We start from the raw sequence: 13,853 nt of genomic DNA on the forward strand, positions 1-13,853 counted from the left end.
TAATCCCAGCTACTCAGGAGGCTGAGGCAGGAGAATCGCTTGAACCCGGGAGGCGGAGGTTGCAGTGAGGCAAGATCAGGCCACTGCACTCTAGCCTGGAAGACAGAGACTCCATCTCAAAAAAAAAAAAAAATTGTTCACGTAACTGCAGAAGCTTCATCTTTTTTGGTTCTGTTTTTGTTTTTTTTGAGATGGAGTCTGGCTCTGTTGCCCGGGCTGGAGTGCAGTGGCGCAATCTCAGCTCACTGCAAGCTCCACCTCCTGGGGTCATGCCATTCTCCTGCCTCAGCCTCCCGAGTAGCTAGGACCAAAGGCGCCTGCCACCACGCCCGGCTAATTTTTTGTGTTTTTAGTAGAGACGGGGTTTCACCATGATAGCCAGGGTGGTTTCAATCTCCTGACCTTGTGATCCGACCGCCTCAGCCTCCCAAAGTGCTGGGATTACAGGCGTGAGCCACTGCGCCCGGCCAGAAGCTTCATCTTTTCTTTGGACATTATTAGATGTCCTAGATATTAAAATGCAACTTTATTGCTTTTATATTTTGTTTTTTTGCTAATGCTCGATAGTGTGTTCCATATAGCCACCACTCTGCTCAAAGTATTTATTCCATTTGTATTACTTTTTGTTACAAACCTAAAGGATAGGGGAATTTCTGAGTATTTAGATTCATCTGCCATTTTGAGGCAGTGTATTCTATCTTGAGAATTTTTCCTTGGAGGCACAGTTATGTGCCTATTCTCTATGTTTATCAGCGTTATATCTTCATTAAAGACCCAGCTAATTGCGCTGTTACCTAGTCTTTGCCCTTCTTCATATTCTTCCAAGAAGTGAAAATTTGGGGTAATTTTGATACCGAAAATCACTTTGTATTTTAAGAAAGGAGGGAAAAACAGTATCTGAAGTGGAAACTCAGTGGTCACTTTGTAGCTCCATCTGCCTAAGGCCTCCATCCTGCTAGTCTGTAAGCGTCTCCTGTGGGCTTGTTAGAAATGCAGCCTGTCGAGCCCGACCTCAGGCCTGCCACACTGCACGTGATCCAGCTGACTGTCATGAGTGGGCAGGTTTGAGAAGCTCTGCTCTGTGTGACTTAATCCTCACAGGTTTGGATCAAGCAGTGATTAAGAATCAGACAGAGGTGGTCATTTCAGCAGCACATGTACTAAAATTGGAACAATACAGAGAAGACTAGCGTGGCTCCTCTGCACGGATGAGATACAGATTTATGAAGCATCCCATGTACAGATTTTCCTGCCACTTGTGATGGCTCATGCCTGTAATCCCAACACTTTGGGATGCTGAGGCAGGAGGACCACTTGAGCCCAAGAGTTTGAGACCAGCCTGGGCAACATAGTGAGACACCATCTCTATTAAAAAGAAAAATTTTGCTGGATGTGGTGGCACATGCCTATAGTCCTAGCTACTCAAGAGGCTGAGGCAGGAGGATCACTAAAGCCCAGGAGTTCAAGGTTGCAGTGAGCTATGATTGCACTACTGCACTCTAGTCTGGGCAACAGAGCAAGACCCAGTTTCAAAAAAAGAAAAAATGTACAAATTTTGAAAACCACGCAGGACAATGAAATGTTTTAGGAATCTACATTTCTGTAGCCTTTTCATACCATGTAGAGATTGCCACCTTCCCTGGTGGCCCCAGGATTTGTTCTTAGCATGTTTGTGTTTCAGAATGATCTATAGTTGGTTAAGGAAGTTTAGAACAGCACAGAGTACAAATAGCTGGTGTTTGAAGGAAAAAGTATATACATATACATGTTTATTTACATATGTAGCAGGAGAAATTCAATTCTGAGATCTGGGAGAAATGAAGGCATAAAAAGGTAGATTGCAGTGCATCATTTGTCCCGCCTCCCCTAAATTATTTGTTATAGTGGAAGCATCATCCGTGTTAGGGATGTGAATTTGATAAGTTCATGTTTGCTCTATTTCTAGCTTCAAAATCTATGCAAGAAGGCTGGGGCAGTGGTGGGGATGAAATGAACCTCAGTACCAGCCAGTGGGAGGATGAAGAAGGGGACGTGTGGAATAATGCTGCTTCCCAAGAAAGCACCTCTTCCTGCAGCTCCTGGGGGAACGCCCCCAAAAAAGGACTTCAAAAGGTAATGCGTACACCATTCTTAAAGATGGTATACCCTGAAAACCAAAGGTACTTCAAACACATTCAGTATCCAGTTAATCAGATGAAAAGATAGACCTGAGGTTCTCAAAGTGGTCTTAGGACCCTTGGAGGTCCCAGAGACCCTTTCAGGGGAGTAAGCAAGGTCACAACTATTGTCATGCCAGTACTAAGACTGTCTTTTTCATTTGAAATCTCTCTCCAGTATAGGGTAGAGGGGTCCAGAGATCTTTATTATAGCAGAGAATGTGCAGAAACAGACATGATAAATCCAGCCATTTATCTTAAGCCAGGCAGAGATTTGCCAAAAGGCAAAACAATGCCACCCTTCTCATGAAAAATTAATTACTTTTTATTTTAAAATGTTAGGTTAATGTATAATGACTTTGTTATTATTTTTAAACAAAATATTTTTAAATTTTCTCAGTTTTAATTTCTAATACAGTAAATAGCAAAAGACACAAATCATATAAACAAAAGTTATTTGGGATCTTCAGTCTCTAAGAGAGTTTTATAGGGTCCTGAGACCAAAAAGTTTGAGACAGATGGTTAAGAAGTCTTAAAACAGATGGGCAGGCAGGGCACAGTGGCTCACGCCTGTAATCCCAGCACTTTGGGAGGCCAAAGTGGGTGGATCACTTGAGGTCAGGAGTTGGAGTCCAGCCTGGCCAACATAGTGAAACCCCATCTCTACTAAAAATACAAAACTTAGCTGGGCATGGTGGTGGGCGCCTGTAATCCCAGCTACTCAGGAGGCTGAGGCAAGAGAATTGCTTAAACCTGGGAGGCAGAGGTTACAGGTACAGTGAGCCAAGAACGCTTCACTGTACTCCAGCTTGGGCGACACAGCAAGACTCCGTCTCAAAAAAAAAAAGACACAAATGGGTAGTCATCTAGAAAAAAATTGAGATACACATCTCATATATATGTGAGATACATGAGACATGTATCTCTTTTTTTTCTAGATGACTGCCCATTTCAGTCCACATTCAGCATGACTGAATTGCAAGTAGGTCACAAATTTAAATATTAAAAATATAAAAATATGAAAGAACATTGAAAACAGTTTTGGAGTCAGAGAGGCCTGTCTAACTATGACCAAAATCTAAAAGCCATAAAGGAAAATCTTCTACGTCAATAGATAAATATAAAAACTGTATATGACAGAAAATACCATAATCAAAGTCAAAAGAAAAATAGCAAACTGGAAAAATATGTTTATAACTCATGTCATAGAGAGGGCTGATCTCCCTGATACATAAAGTCCTAGAAACTGATTAAAAAAAAAAAAAATCAGCCAGAAAAAAAAAAAATCTCAATGTGAAGAGTAGCTGGTCCACAGAGAAGGAGCACCAATGGTCCTAGACACAGACTCACAGGAAGGCAGTGCAGTTCCAGACAGCACTCAGAGACACCTGCCATTTTTCATCTCTCAGACCTGCAGAAAGCCAACATTTTTATTTTTTATTTTTTTTTTTTTTTTTGAGGCAGAGTCTCGCTCTGTCGCCTGGACTGGAGTGCAGTGGCCAGATCTCAGCTCACTGCAAGCTCCGCCTCCCGGGTTTACGCCATTCTCCTGCCTCAGCTTCCCGAGTAGCTGGGACTACAGACGCCCGCCACCTCGCCCGGCTAGTTTTTGTATTTTTAGTAGAGACGGGGTTTCACCGTGATAGCCAGGATGGTCTCGATCTCCTGACCTCGTGATCCGCCCGTCTCGGCCTCCCAAAGTGCTGGGATTACAGGCTTGAGCCACCGCGCCCGGCCCTTGATTTTTTTATTGAAAAGATTTTTTTTAGGGACAGAGTCTTGCTGTGTCACCTAGGCTGGAGTACAACCTTGAACTCCTGGGCTCGAACTGGCCTCCTGCCTCAGCCTTCTGAGTAGTTGGGTCTACATGTGCATGCCACTCTGCCCAACTAATTTTATTCTTTGTTTTTTCTGTAGAAACAAGAGTCTCGCTTTGTGGCATTTATACAGTTTTGTATTGCAGCATTTTTGTAGTAAAAAGATAAAAATGGTTTAAATGTACATTGGTGGAGTAACAAGTTAATTGTCATTTCTACATTACGCAAAACTATTTAAAAGGAAATTCTATATATGTATTGATAGGAAAAGATCACTAAAGTACATTGTTAAATGAAAAGCAAGGTGCAGAAAAACATGTACAGCGCACACCCTATTTTGTGGGGTAGGAGGAAGAAAACTGTATGTTTGTGTGTGTACATGCATGCACACGTAGTGTATTAGCTTCTACAGAATGTTCTAAATTCTCTGGAAGGGCAAATAAGAAACGGTTTTGAGTAGTCTCCTCTTGGAGAGAACAGGAACTAAGCAGATGGGGCGGCATGAGATGAAAACTTTCTTTATACCTCGTTTATGCTTTTGAATCGTGTGAATGTATTCATGTTCAAAAAAATGTAGTTTAAAAAAGCATTCAGTTAATAATCAGCAGAAACCAGAAACTAAAATCAGAGTTCTCCGCTCATGAGTAGCAGAAGTGATTACAGACATCAGAAAGAATCTTTTTTACAGTTGGGCTGGCAGATAATCCAGTTAATGATGGGACCAAAAATACCAAATTGGTAAATTAAAATATTGGCTGATCTGGCTCTGGCCGCATAGTAATGATTAAAATAGCCCCCAAATAAGCTAGTACCTTGAGGAAAGAAAGCCTGTTTATAGAGCTCCATGTGCTCTATGGTGTAACTGTGGCAGGCTCAATTGTGGAAAACACTATGAAGAATATTTTTAGAAGGGGATTTTTTTCATATTATGATAATGCATCATTAGAACCTTTGCATTTATAGGCTCAGAGGGAATGTTTTGTTTTTTTTGTTTTGTTTTTGAGATGGAGTTTCGCTCTGTAGCCCAGGCTGTATCGCAGTGGCGCGATTTTGGCTCACTGCAAGCTCTGCCTCCCAGGTTCCCTCCATTCTCCTGCCTCAGCCTCCCGAGTAGCTGGGACTACAGGTGCCTGCCATCACGCCTGGCTAATATTTTGTGTTTTTAGTAGAGACGGGGTTTCACCGTGTTAGCCAGGATGGTCTCCATCTCCTGACCTCGTGATCTGCCCGCCTCAGCCTCCCAGAGTGCTGGGATGACAGGCGTGGCCACGCGCCCGGCCGGAGGGAGGTTATGAAGAAGCCTCCTGGCTCCTCTGTGCTGCCGTGCCCTCCCCCGACACTGCTCTTTCTGTCGCTGACCTTTTTCCTCAGCCTCTCCTTCACTGACATTTTCCTCCTGATTCCTTTTCTCTACTCTGTGAGCTATAAGTAACAAATAGTTCATAAAACTAACAGGTTTTTTCTCCCTTTCTTCTTGCTGTCTGTTTATTCATTGGAATAAACCCCCTCATTTTATCATTTTTCAGCATAAAGCTCAGAAAAGGGCAAAAACTGTGTAAATAATTTTTAGTAAACTTCACATAGGGCTACTGGATAGTAAAAGTAGTATATATTTGTGATGAACTAAATTATCTGGGAAAGAGAGATAATTATCTTGCTTTTTTTAAGTTCATAAATTGCACACATATACCAACCTGCAAATGTACCTTGATGCTTTCCATAGTAGTAGCCATGAAATATTGTTAGAGAGTTTCTGGAATACAGCATTATTCAACATTAATACAAAAAGATCCTGTGACTTTTAAATGACCCTGAATTTAGGCTGTCTCCCGTTTCTGGAAGAAATGCATTAAAATATAGCTCATGGACTTTCCCCTTTCCCACACTTTGTTCCAGGGCATGAAGACATCTGGCAAGCAGGATGAGGCCTGGATCATGAGCCGGCTGATCAAACAACTCACAGACATGGGCTTCCCGGTAACTGCTGTCATATTTTACTGCTACCTACCATGCCTCCCGAAATGAAATGCCCTCATTGTTTCCTCTCCATGTTTGCTCTGTGTGTCAGAAGGCACCAAGATTATTTGAGGAATGAGATATTGACATCATCTAACTCTTGAATCTTCCTTTTACCTGGGTAGTTTGGGTTAGGGATCATTGCTTTGAACTACAGCAAAGACCTACATAATTTCTGTCAAAAAGGGTGTGAGAGCCTTTTCCTAGAAAAGAAAATGCTGTTTTTTTGTTTTGTTTGTTTGTTTGTTTGTTTGGAGACAAGGTCTTGCTCTGGCACCTAGGCTGGAGTGCAGTGGTGTGATCAAGCAATCCTCCTGTCTCAGCCTCCTGAGTAGCTGGGACTACAGGCATGAGCCACCATGCTCGGCTAATTTTTGTATTTTTGGTGGAGACGAGGTTTCACCATGTTGGCCAGGCTGGTCTCGAACTCCTGGGCTCAAGCAATCTGCATGCCTCGGCCTCCCAAAGTGCTGGGATTACTGGCATGAATCACTACGCCCAGCCAGAAAATGCTGTGCGATTTTTAATTTTCATTGGTTTACAGTTTTATGTTTACTTTTAATTCATAATTAAAAGTGAATTTCATTAGTGTATAGAGTATATTGACAAAGATCACAAAAGAAAACTTGGTATAAAGTACTAAGGTTTCATATCCAGAAAAAGTATCCTAACCACACCTGCTTAGTTTCTGAGTTTCCAGTCGTATGTAGGGAGAATTCATATTGCAGAGCGTTCCCCTGAAAATACCACAGTCTGTTCGTTCCTGAGATTGGATGGCAGTTCAGATGACAAGGAATGTGGCCCATATTTGCCATGTATTCCCTTCATGTGCCTTTTTTCAAAATCCTTATTCAAATGAATGTTTATCTTTCAATTACTGTAGATGCCTTTTAAAAAATGAGTCCAGAATGGCCTCCATGTAGAGGAAGAACCCCATCCTTCACACTGGACACAGGCCCTCTGCATTGGGCAGGGCATTGTGTTGGTGGCCCAGGCTCTGCCTGTGTGAGTGGGCAAGAGGTTGACCGTGGCCTCAGCGTGTCCTGATTTATACTGTCTCAGTTATCGTGGCACCCTAGCGGCTTCTATCATCCCCTGAGATTACTGTGTTCCAGTCATAAATTATCAAAGTGAATCTACTTGTTTTGTTTTTCTGTTTGTTAGAGAAAAGTTGTTGATGATAGAGCCTAGAATTGATGAAGTGAGAAGTGAAGCTCTGCACTCCGACAGTGACTGACATAGTTGCTGGGACTAGAGAGAGGCATGGAGATGGGCCCATGACAGGAATCCTGTCCTAGGAGAGCATCCTGTCCTCATGGCAGGTGTCCTTGTCTGTGGCCCTGCTGTCTTGGCATAGATTGCATCTTTATGGAATCAGTGCTACTCAGTGTTGTACAGAATGATTTTAGGACCAGACATGGTGGCTCATGCCTGTAATCTCGACACTTTGGGAGCCCGAGGCAGGAGGACCACTTGAGCCCAGGAGTTTGAGACCATCCAGGACAATATGGAGAGAACCTATCTCTACAAAAAATAATACTAATAGTTACATTTTTTGAAAATGAAAATGATTTTAGGAGTACTTACAGGGTTTTACTGTCACTCTGCATTTTGTTTCCAAAGTGTTAAATACACGTGCTTTACTTTGAAAATCAAGTCAATACATTTTCTTATTACAAGTATTTTAATTCAGAAGACATTGTCTCTAACTTTGTGAAGAAATGTATTTCCAGTTCCAAAACCTAATAACTATGTCTTTAAGTTGATAGTAATTAAACTATTTGTAAGCTTTCCTTCTGTTAATTAATGTGCATTAATGAAAACTCTGTTTTCCTACTCAGAGAGAGCCAGCCGAGGAGGCCTTGAAGAGTAACAATATGAATCTTGATCAGGCCATGAGTAAGTCATACAACATCCTTTTTAAAAAGGTACCCAGCTGTGAAGTTTTACTTTCCAGAAGCATTTGGTTGTAGTCATGGTTTAATGGTTGAATATGTCCTGGGTAGACAGGACCAGGCCACAGTGAAAGAGCAACTGTACAACAGGCTGGAACCACAGAGTGAGTCTCTAGGGACTAGTGGACTTTGGAGCCGAATCGCCAATACCATAGTTGAAGCATGTTGGCTTTTCTTAATATTTTCCCGTATGTTTTAAAGGGAGGTAATAATGACACTCTGAGAGACACTGGAACCACACAGTGGACTTCAGTGGACACACTGAGTGCGTTCCTCATGCCTTGCCCCAGAGTGGACTTGCCTAGGGGCCAGCAGAAGCGTCGCCTTGCTGGTTGAGCACCAGCTCTTGTTGAAAGATAAGATTTTCTGTCAAGGAACAAGCAACCCTAGTTCTTCTGGAGCTGCTTTAAAAGTAATAATAATGTTAAATATTTACATTTAAATATAGTTGATTCTTATTTTCTTGGTGGTTATGTTCTATAAAGTCACCACAAACACTGAATTAATGAATACTGAACCAGTGCTCCTAGGAGACATGGGGTTGTGTTCCTAGGAGACACAGGGTTGGGTTCCTGTGAGCCTTTGCTTACAACATTTTTGTCAACCAATCAATATATAACCTTGTTTTATATGTTTTTCTGTTTCAAAACACCTTATTTAATATTGATATATATTTCTCACAAGTAATCATATGCCATATTTGTTAATACCAAAACATTAACCAAGAAGGGTATACCATTTTTCTGACCCTGGATAATGTGACCGTAAATTTATTTGGCCTTCAGACTCATAACAATGCCGTCCACTACACTCATGAATCCACAAATTTAGCCTCCCATAGCCCTATCACATGCCCAGATGTTACTTGAGTACTTCTGAGCAGCCTCACATACAGGTCAGTGAATTTTCTCTTCCTGTTTCTGGGTGTACCATGTCATTGATTCATGATCATTGAACTCAGGGCCAACAGTGCTTTAACTCATGCCTACATGACACTTACTTGACACACATACTTCCTCTGTAAGGTGCTTTACTGTCTTCTTGAGCTTAAAAACACAAGACAGCACCTCAGCCCCACATGGGGGGACCATTTTAAACACCAGCATCACTACTGAAAGCCCGGAAATACGAAAAGCATGACAGTAAATGGACGACAAAAAGGACACCTCTTTACAGCTTGAGATCTGAGGCTCAACCTGAACTGGGAACATGAATGTTGGGCAACTCACATTTTTTTGCCAGTCTGCACATGTCCGCAAATAACCACAGAAGTGCTGCAATTACTGATTTGGGGGTTACAAATTTTAGCAAGTAGGACAGTTTTACAAGTACGGATTTCATGAATAATGAGGATAGACTGCAGACTGTCTAATCGTGCACGTGCGACAACATGTGGTGCAAACTGCCAGGGTGGGACAGGGCAGCGTGTGCTGCAAGAGGTGAATTCTAGCTCTCTAAAACTATGGAGCAGGACGGAGGGTGGGCCAAACACACACTAGTCATTAAGCCAACAGAGCCATGAGAATAGAAACAGTGTTTTGCGGCCGGGCACGGTGGCTCAAGCCTGTAATCCCAGCACTTTGGGAGGCCGAGACGGGCGGATCACGAGGTCAGGAGATCGAGACCATCCTGGCTAACACGGTGAAACCCCATCTCTACTAAAAATACAAAAACTAGCCGGGCGAGGTGGCGGGCGCCTGTAGTCCCAGCTACTCCGGAGGCTGAGACAGGAGAATGGTGTAAACCCGGGAGGCGGAGTTTGCAGTGAGCTGAGATCAAGCCACTGCACTCCAGTCCGGTCGACAGAGCGAGACTCCGCCTCAAAAAAAAAAAAAAGAAACAGTGTTTTGCACAGTGTTTTGTCCCCCACATCTGGAAGAATCCTTGCAGATACAGGACTCGGTGAATGGAGAGGCACGGCCATGAAGTAGGAGAGGAGCTGTTGCAGACAGAATAATCGGGAAGGCCCCTGCAAGAAAGTGACCATTGAATTCACTAGAAATGAGGAAGCAAGCAGTATAGAAAACTAGGGGACGGGGTGCATCCCAGGGAAGACGACAAGCCGAGCCCCTGAGGACCAGCCATGGCTGGTGTGGTTGCTGTGGAGAGAGCAGAGGAGCGACAGGGCCAGATCAGAGAGTGCAGGAGCCATGGAAGGATGCACTAGACCAACCCCCATCCCCTCACCGTGAATCCTTGGCAGCCCCTTGTCGGGCTCAGCCCTAGCAAAGCCAAGGGCTGTCTCTGCCCCTGGCTTCCCTGTGTTTGAAGGGGTGGAGGGTCTCCATCCCTCCTTGAGGCCTTAGCTGGTGCCTGTCTTGTGCTCAGCACTCACTTGTTTTGTTTACAGCGTTGTTTCTGTTTGTTGTGCTCCAGGCGCTCTGCTGGAAAAGAAGGTGGACGTGGACAAGCGTGGGCTGGGAGTGACCGACCATAATGGAATGGCCGCCAAGCCCCTCGGCTGCCGCCCGCCAATCTCCAAAGAGTCTTCCATGGACCGCCCCACCTTTCTTGACAAGGTATGAATATAGGTGGTTTTTGTTTTTGGTTTTTTAACAAGAGGAGTTTTTCATTTCAACTGTGTCCTTAATACAAGCCAGATTAAAAATTTGCTGGACGGTAATACTTAAATGACTTTTGTCCATTTTTTTCTAACATTATGAATGTTTAACTCAAAGAAGGGAATGTAGTATTTCATGTGATGTTACTGAGAATGAAAAACACTGGGATTGAAAATAGATTTTCCATTTTTATTATGTGAACTTGGCTGGTTTTCTGCTTCAATTTGTCCAGTGGGCAAGGATCATCAGATTTCCATTTTAAAACACAAATATCTCATTTTAAAAACACAGATCTTCCCTTTGGAAATGATGTGTTACATGTTATCCTCAGGAAAAGGGATTGGAAGTGGGGGAGCTTGAGCACCCATCTCTGGCTGCCCCTTGTCAGTTGGCCACATGAGTGACCACAGCAGGCGTCCGTGGAAAACTCCCTGAATGTTTAGCAAGTCCAGTCACAGCTCAGTTCCCAGTGTTGTCATGTAATGATGTCCCCACTCCAGATTGTTGTGACTACGAAGCGGAGAAAAGCATTACACTAAATTCAATGCAAACATTGAGCCTTGAAAATAAAATTGAAGTAAGGAAGGACACATTTAAAAAAAAAAATCAACAGTGAAAGGAGGCTGGGTGTGGTGGCTCACTCCTGTAAACCCAGCTGAGGCAGGTGGATCACCTGAGGTCAGGAGTTCGAGACCAGACTGGCCATCATGGTGAAACCCCCATCTCTACTAAAAGTACAAAAATTAGCGAGCATGGTGGCACACTCCTGTGATCCCAGCTACTTGGGAGGCTGAGGCAGGAGAATTGCTTGAACCCGGGAGACGGAAGTTGCAGTAAGCTGAGATCGTGCCATTGCACTCCATCCTGGACAAGAGAGCAATACTCTGTCTCAAAGTAAAAGAAAAAAAACAATGAAAGGAAAGGCTCACAAGCAAAGAATATCAGAGATGGGACTTGATCTTACTCTCAGAGTCCTCCAGCACGTGATCTGCCTCAGCTGCAGCTGTGGGGTAGCCCAGGGTGAGGCTCACATCCTCGTCCTTCCCCTCGCCAGTGTGGACAGAGTTCAAACTCATAATGCCCAGTGAAATTGGAATTACAGATAAATAATTTTTGAAGTCATACTAAAAAATTACTGTTTATCTGAAATTCCAGTGTAACTCAGCATCATATATTTTTATTTGCTAAATCTGACAACCCTAAATTGGGACCCTGACATTTAAAATATGGAATAATGCACAGGCTGGTTGTGATGTTAGCTGACGTAAATTTGCAGAGGACCTGGCACATAGCATGACCTCAATAGATGTAAATAATAATAATAATAAGGTGCTGTCTTTTATAACTCACTTTTATAACTCACCCTCTTCTTAGATTACACCCTATGAAACTGCTGTGTTTGTAGGTCAAAAACAAATGTCACAGAATTCAACCTATGTATACCTACAGCTTTGGTAATAACTTCTCAAAAAGAATCTGTTTATTTGAAAATGGTTGTAAAGTGCTTGTTGCCAATGCCTCCATCCTTCCTCCGTGCTCCTACCTGTTAGGAGCCAGTAGTTAGGAGAATAGTAGCAGCTAATATATGTGTTTGTAAAATACTTTTAAACTGAAAACAGCATCTTAATCCTATTTCTCTTTTTCTTTTTCCCCTCTTGCTTTTGCCCATGTTCTCCATTCCCTTATCCACACTTTTTTGATCTGTTAATTATTTATCCATCCATGCCTCCTCTGTTTCCTTGGGAAACTGTTTGGTGCTTTGTCTGCTGATGGACACTGCACACAGCTCACCCTTTCTTTCTCCAATCAGGATGGCGGCCTCGTGGAAGAGCCCACGCCTTCACCGTTCTTGCCTTCCCCAAGCCTGAAGCTCCCCATTTCACACAGTGCACTCCCCAGTCAGGCCCTGGGTGGGATTGCCTCCGGGCTGGGCATGCAAAACTTGAATTCTTCTAGACAGGTAAGGCTCTTGGGAGAGAGCAACACGTGGCCTTTGTTTTACCTGCCTTCTAAAAAATGTGTATGAGACATAAACTTTCTTATTTGTAGTTAATACCTCTATTTTAAAATATGACTGAAAATGTACAGGTAGTTGAAATACTACCAGGATTTCCCTTCAAGTGACTTACTGGAGTCAAGGGTTGAAGTAGGAAATGCTTTAGTTATATTTATTCTTACACTTCACTAAAACGTGTTAAGTTCAGCACCCTTGGTCTAACTTGGGACTGGCTGAAGTGATGATGTGTTGCACAGTGGTCTTCGCTGCCAGATCCATCCAGAGGTCCAGGTAGTGCCCAGCCTCTTTCCTCCTGGCAACCAAAACGTTACATCTGTTGATCTGTGAGAAAGCACCTCATTCTCCCCCTTTTTCCCAGAAATAAAGATGACATCTCTTGCAAGGTGGTTCTCAGGAGTCACACTGGCATTTTTTTCCGGACTTCAACACTGGGTACAGGTGGAGATCACTTTTCTAAGTCAGTTACTAAAGGAAGGACCTGAGAGTGTCGTTTGCCACTTCATCTTACTTTTCTCATATAGACTCTTAACGTGAAGTGTTGTACCAAAAAACGTATGATCCTTTCCCATCCCTAGGACGTCCCTTCTCTCTGATTTTCTTAGGGATGAGGTTGACACACACACACCCCTTGGAGACATGTCTCTAAGACACTGTGACATGTGGGTGGCCAAACAGCCTCTGTGTGCCCATTGTCCCAGTGTTACCAGTAGTGCCCTTTCCACTCACCAGCACCCAACTGTGTGATCCTGGCGATCTGACATTGCCCCCGTGGTGGTGATGCAGTGAGACATCTCATTTCCGTTGTTCTGCCAGCTTCAAGTCAGCAGCCCAGCTAGGGTGTGCACTGGGGTTCGTTCACAGCTGTTAGGTTCACAGAAGGGGGTCTCTGCCAGTGCCTCTCAGGCGGCTGTTCCCAAGTGAAGCTGTACAGTACCTTACCTCACCTATTTGTCAGGTAACTCATTACACAGAGTGAAAACTACAGCTACAATATCTTTATCATAGTTAATACAGAATTAACTACCTGAATTTGTCAGTTCATTCCATTTCAAGGTTTATTGAAATAATAACTATATTTCCTGTTTGAAATGTTGCTGGCCGGGCACGGTGGCTCAAGCCTGTAATCCCAGCATTTTGGGAGGCCGAGATGGGCGGATCACGAGGTCAGGAGATCGAGACTATCCTGACTAACGCAGTGAAACCCTGTCTCTACTAAAAAAACACAAAAAACCAGCCGGGCGAGGTAGCGGGCGCCTGTAGTCCCAGCTACTTGGGAGGCTGAGGCAGGAGAATGGCGTAAACCCAGGAGGCGGAGCTTGCAGTGAGCTGAG

At 43.5% G+C, this 13,853-nt stretch overlaps 1 protein-coding gene across 2 annotated transcripts in view; it reads left to right on the plus strand.

Annotated features, from left to right (window-relative positions):
• Positions 1-13,853, plus strand: part of TNRC6C (trinucleotide repeat containing 6C) — a 110,865-nt gene that overhangs the window by 63,905 nt on the left and 33,107 nt on the right. For both annotated transcript variants that reach the window (XM_011954117.1, XM_011954035.1), the window contains exons 6-10: positions 1,946-2,112; positions 5,870-5,950; positions 7,831-7,888; positions 10,321-10,463; positions 12,316-12,465. In XM_011954117.1, the coding sequence (XP_011809507.1) occupies positions 1,946-2,112; positions 5,870-5,950; positions 7,831-7,888; positions 10,321-10,463; positions 12,316-12,465 (599 nt within the window). The remainder of the gene's footprint in view (positions 1-1,945; positions 2,113-5,869; positions 5,951-7,830; positions 7,889-10,320; positions 10,464-12,315; positions 12,466-13,853) is intronic.

The sequence above is a fragment of the Colobus angolensis genome, unplaced genomic scaffold (genome assembly GCF_000951035.1).
Source record: "Colobus angolensis palliatus isolate OR3802 unplaced genomic scaffold, Cang.pa_1.0 Scaffold1, whole genome shotgun sequence".
NCBI classification, from domain to species: domain Eukaryota; kingdom Metazoa; phylum Chordata; class Mammalia; order Primates; family Cercopithecidae; genus Colobus; species Colobus angolensis.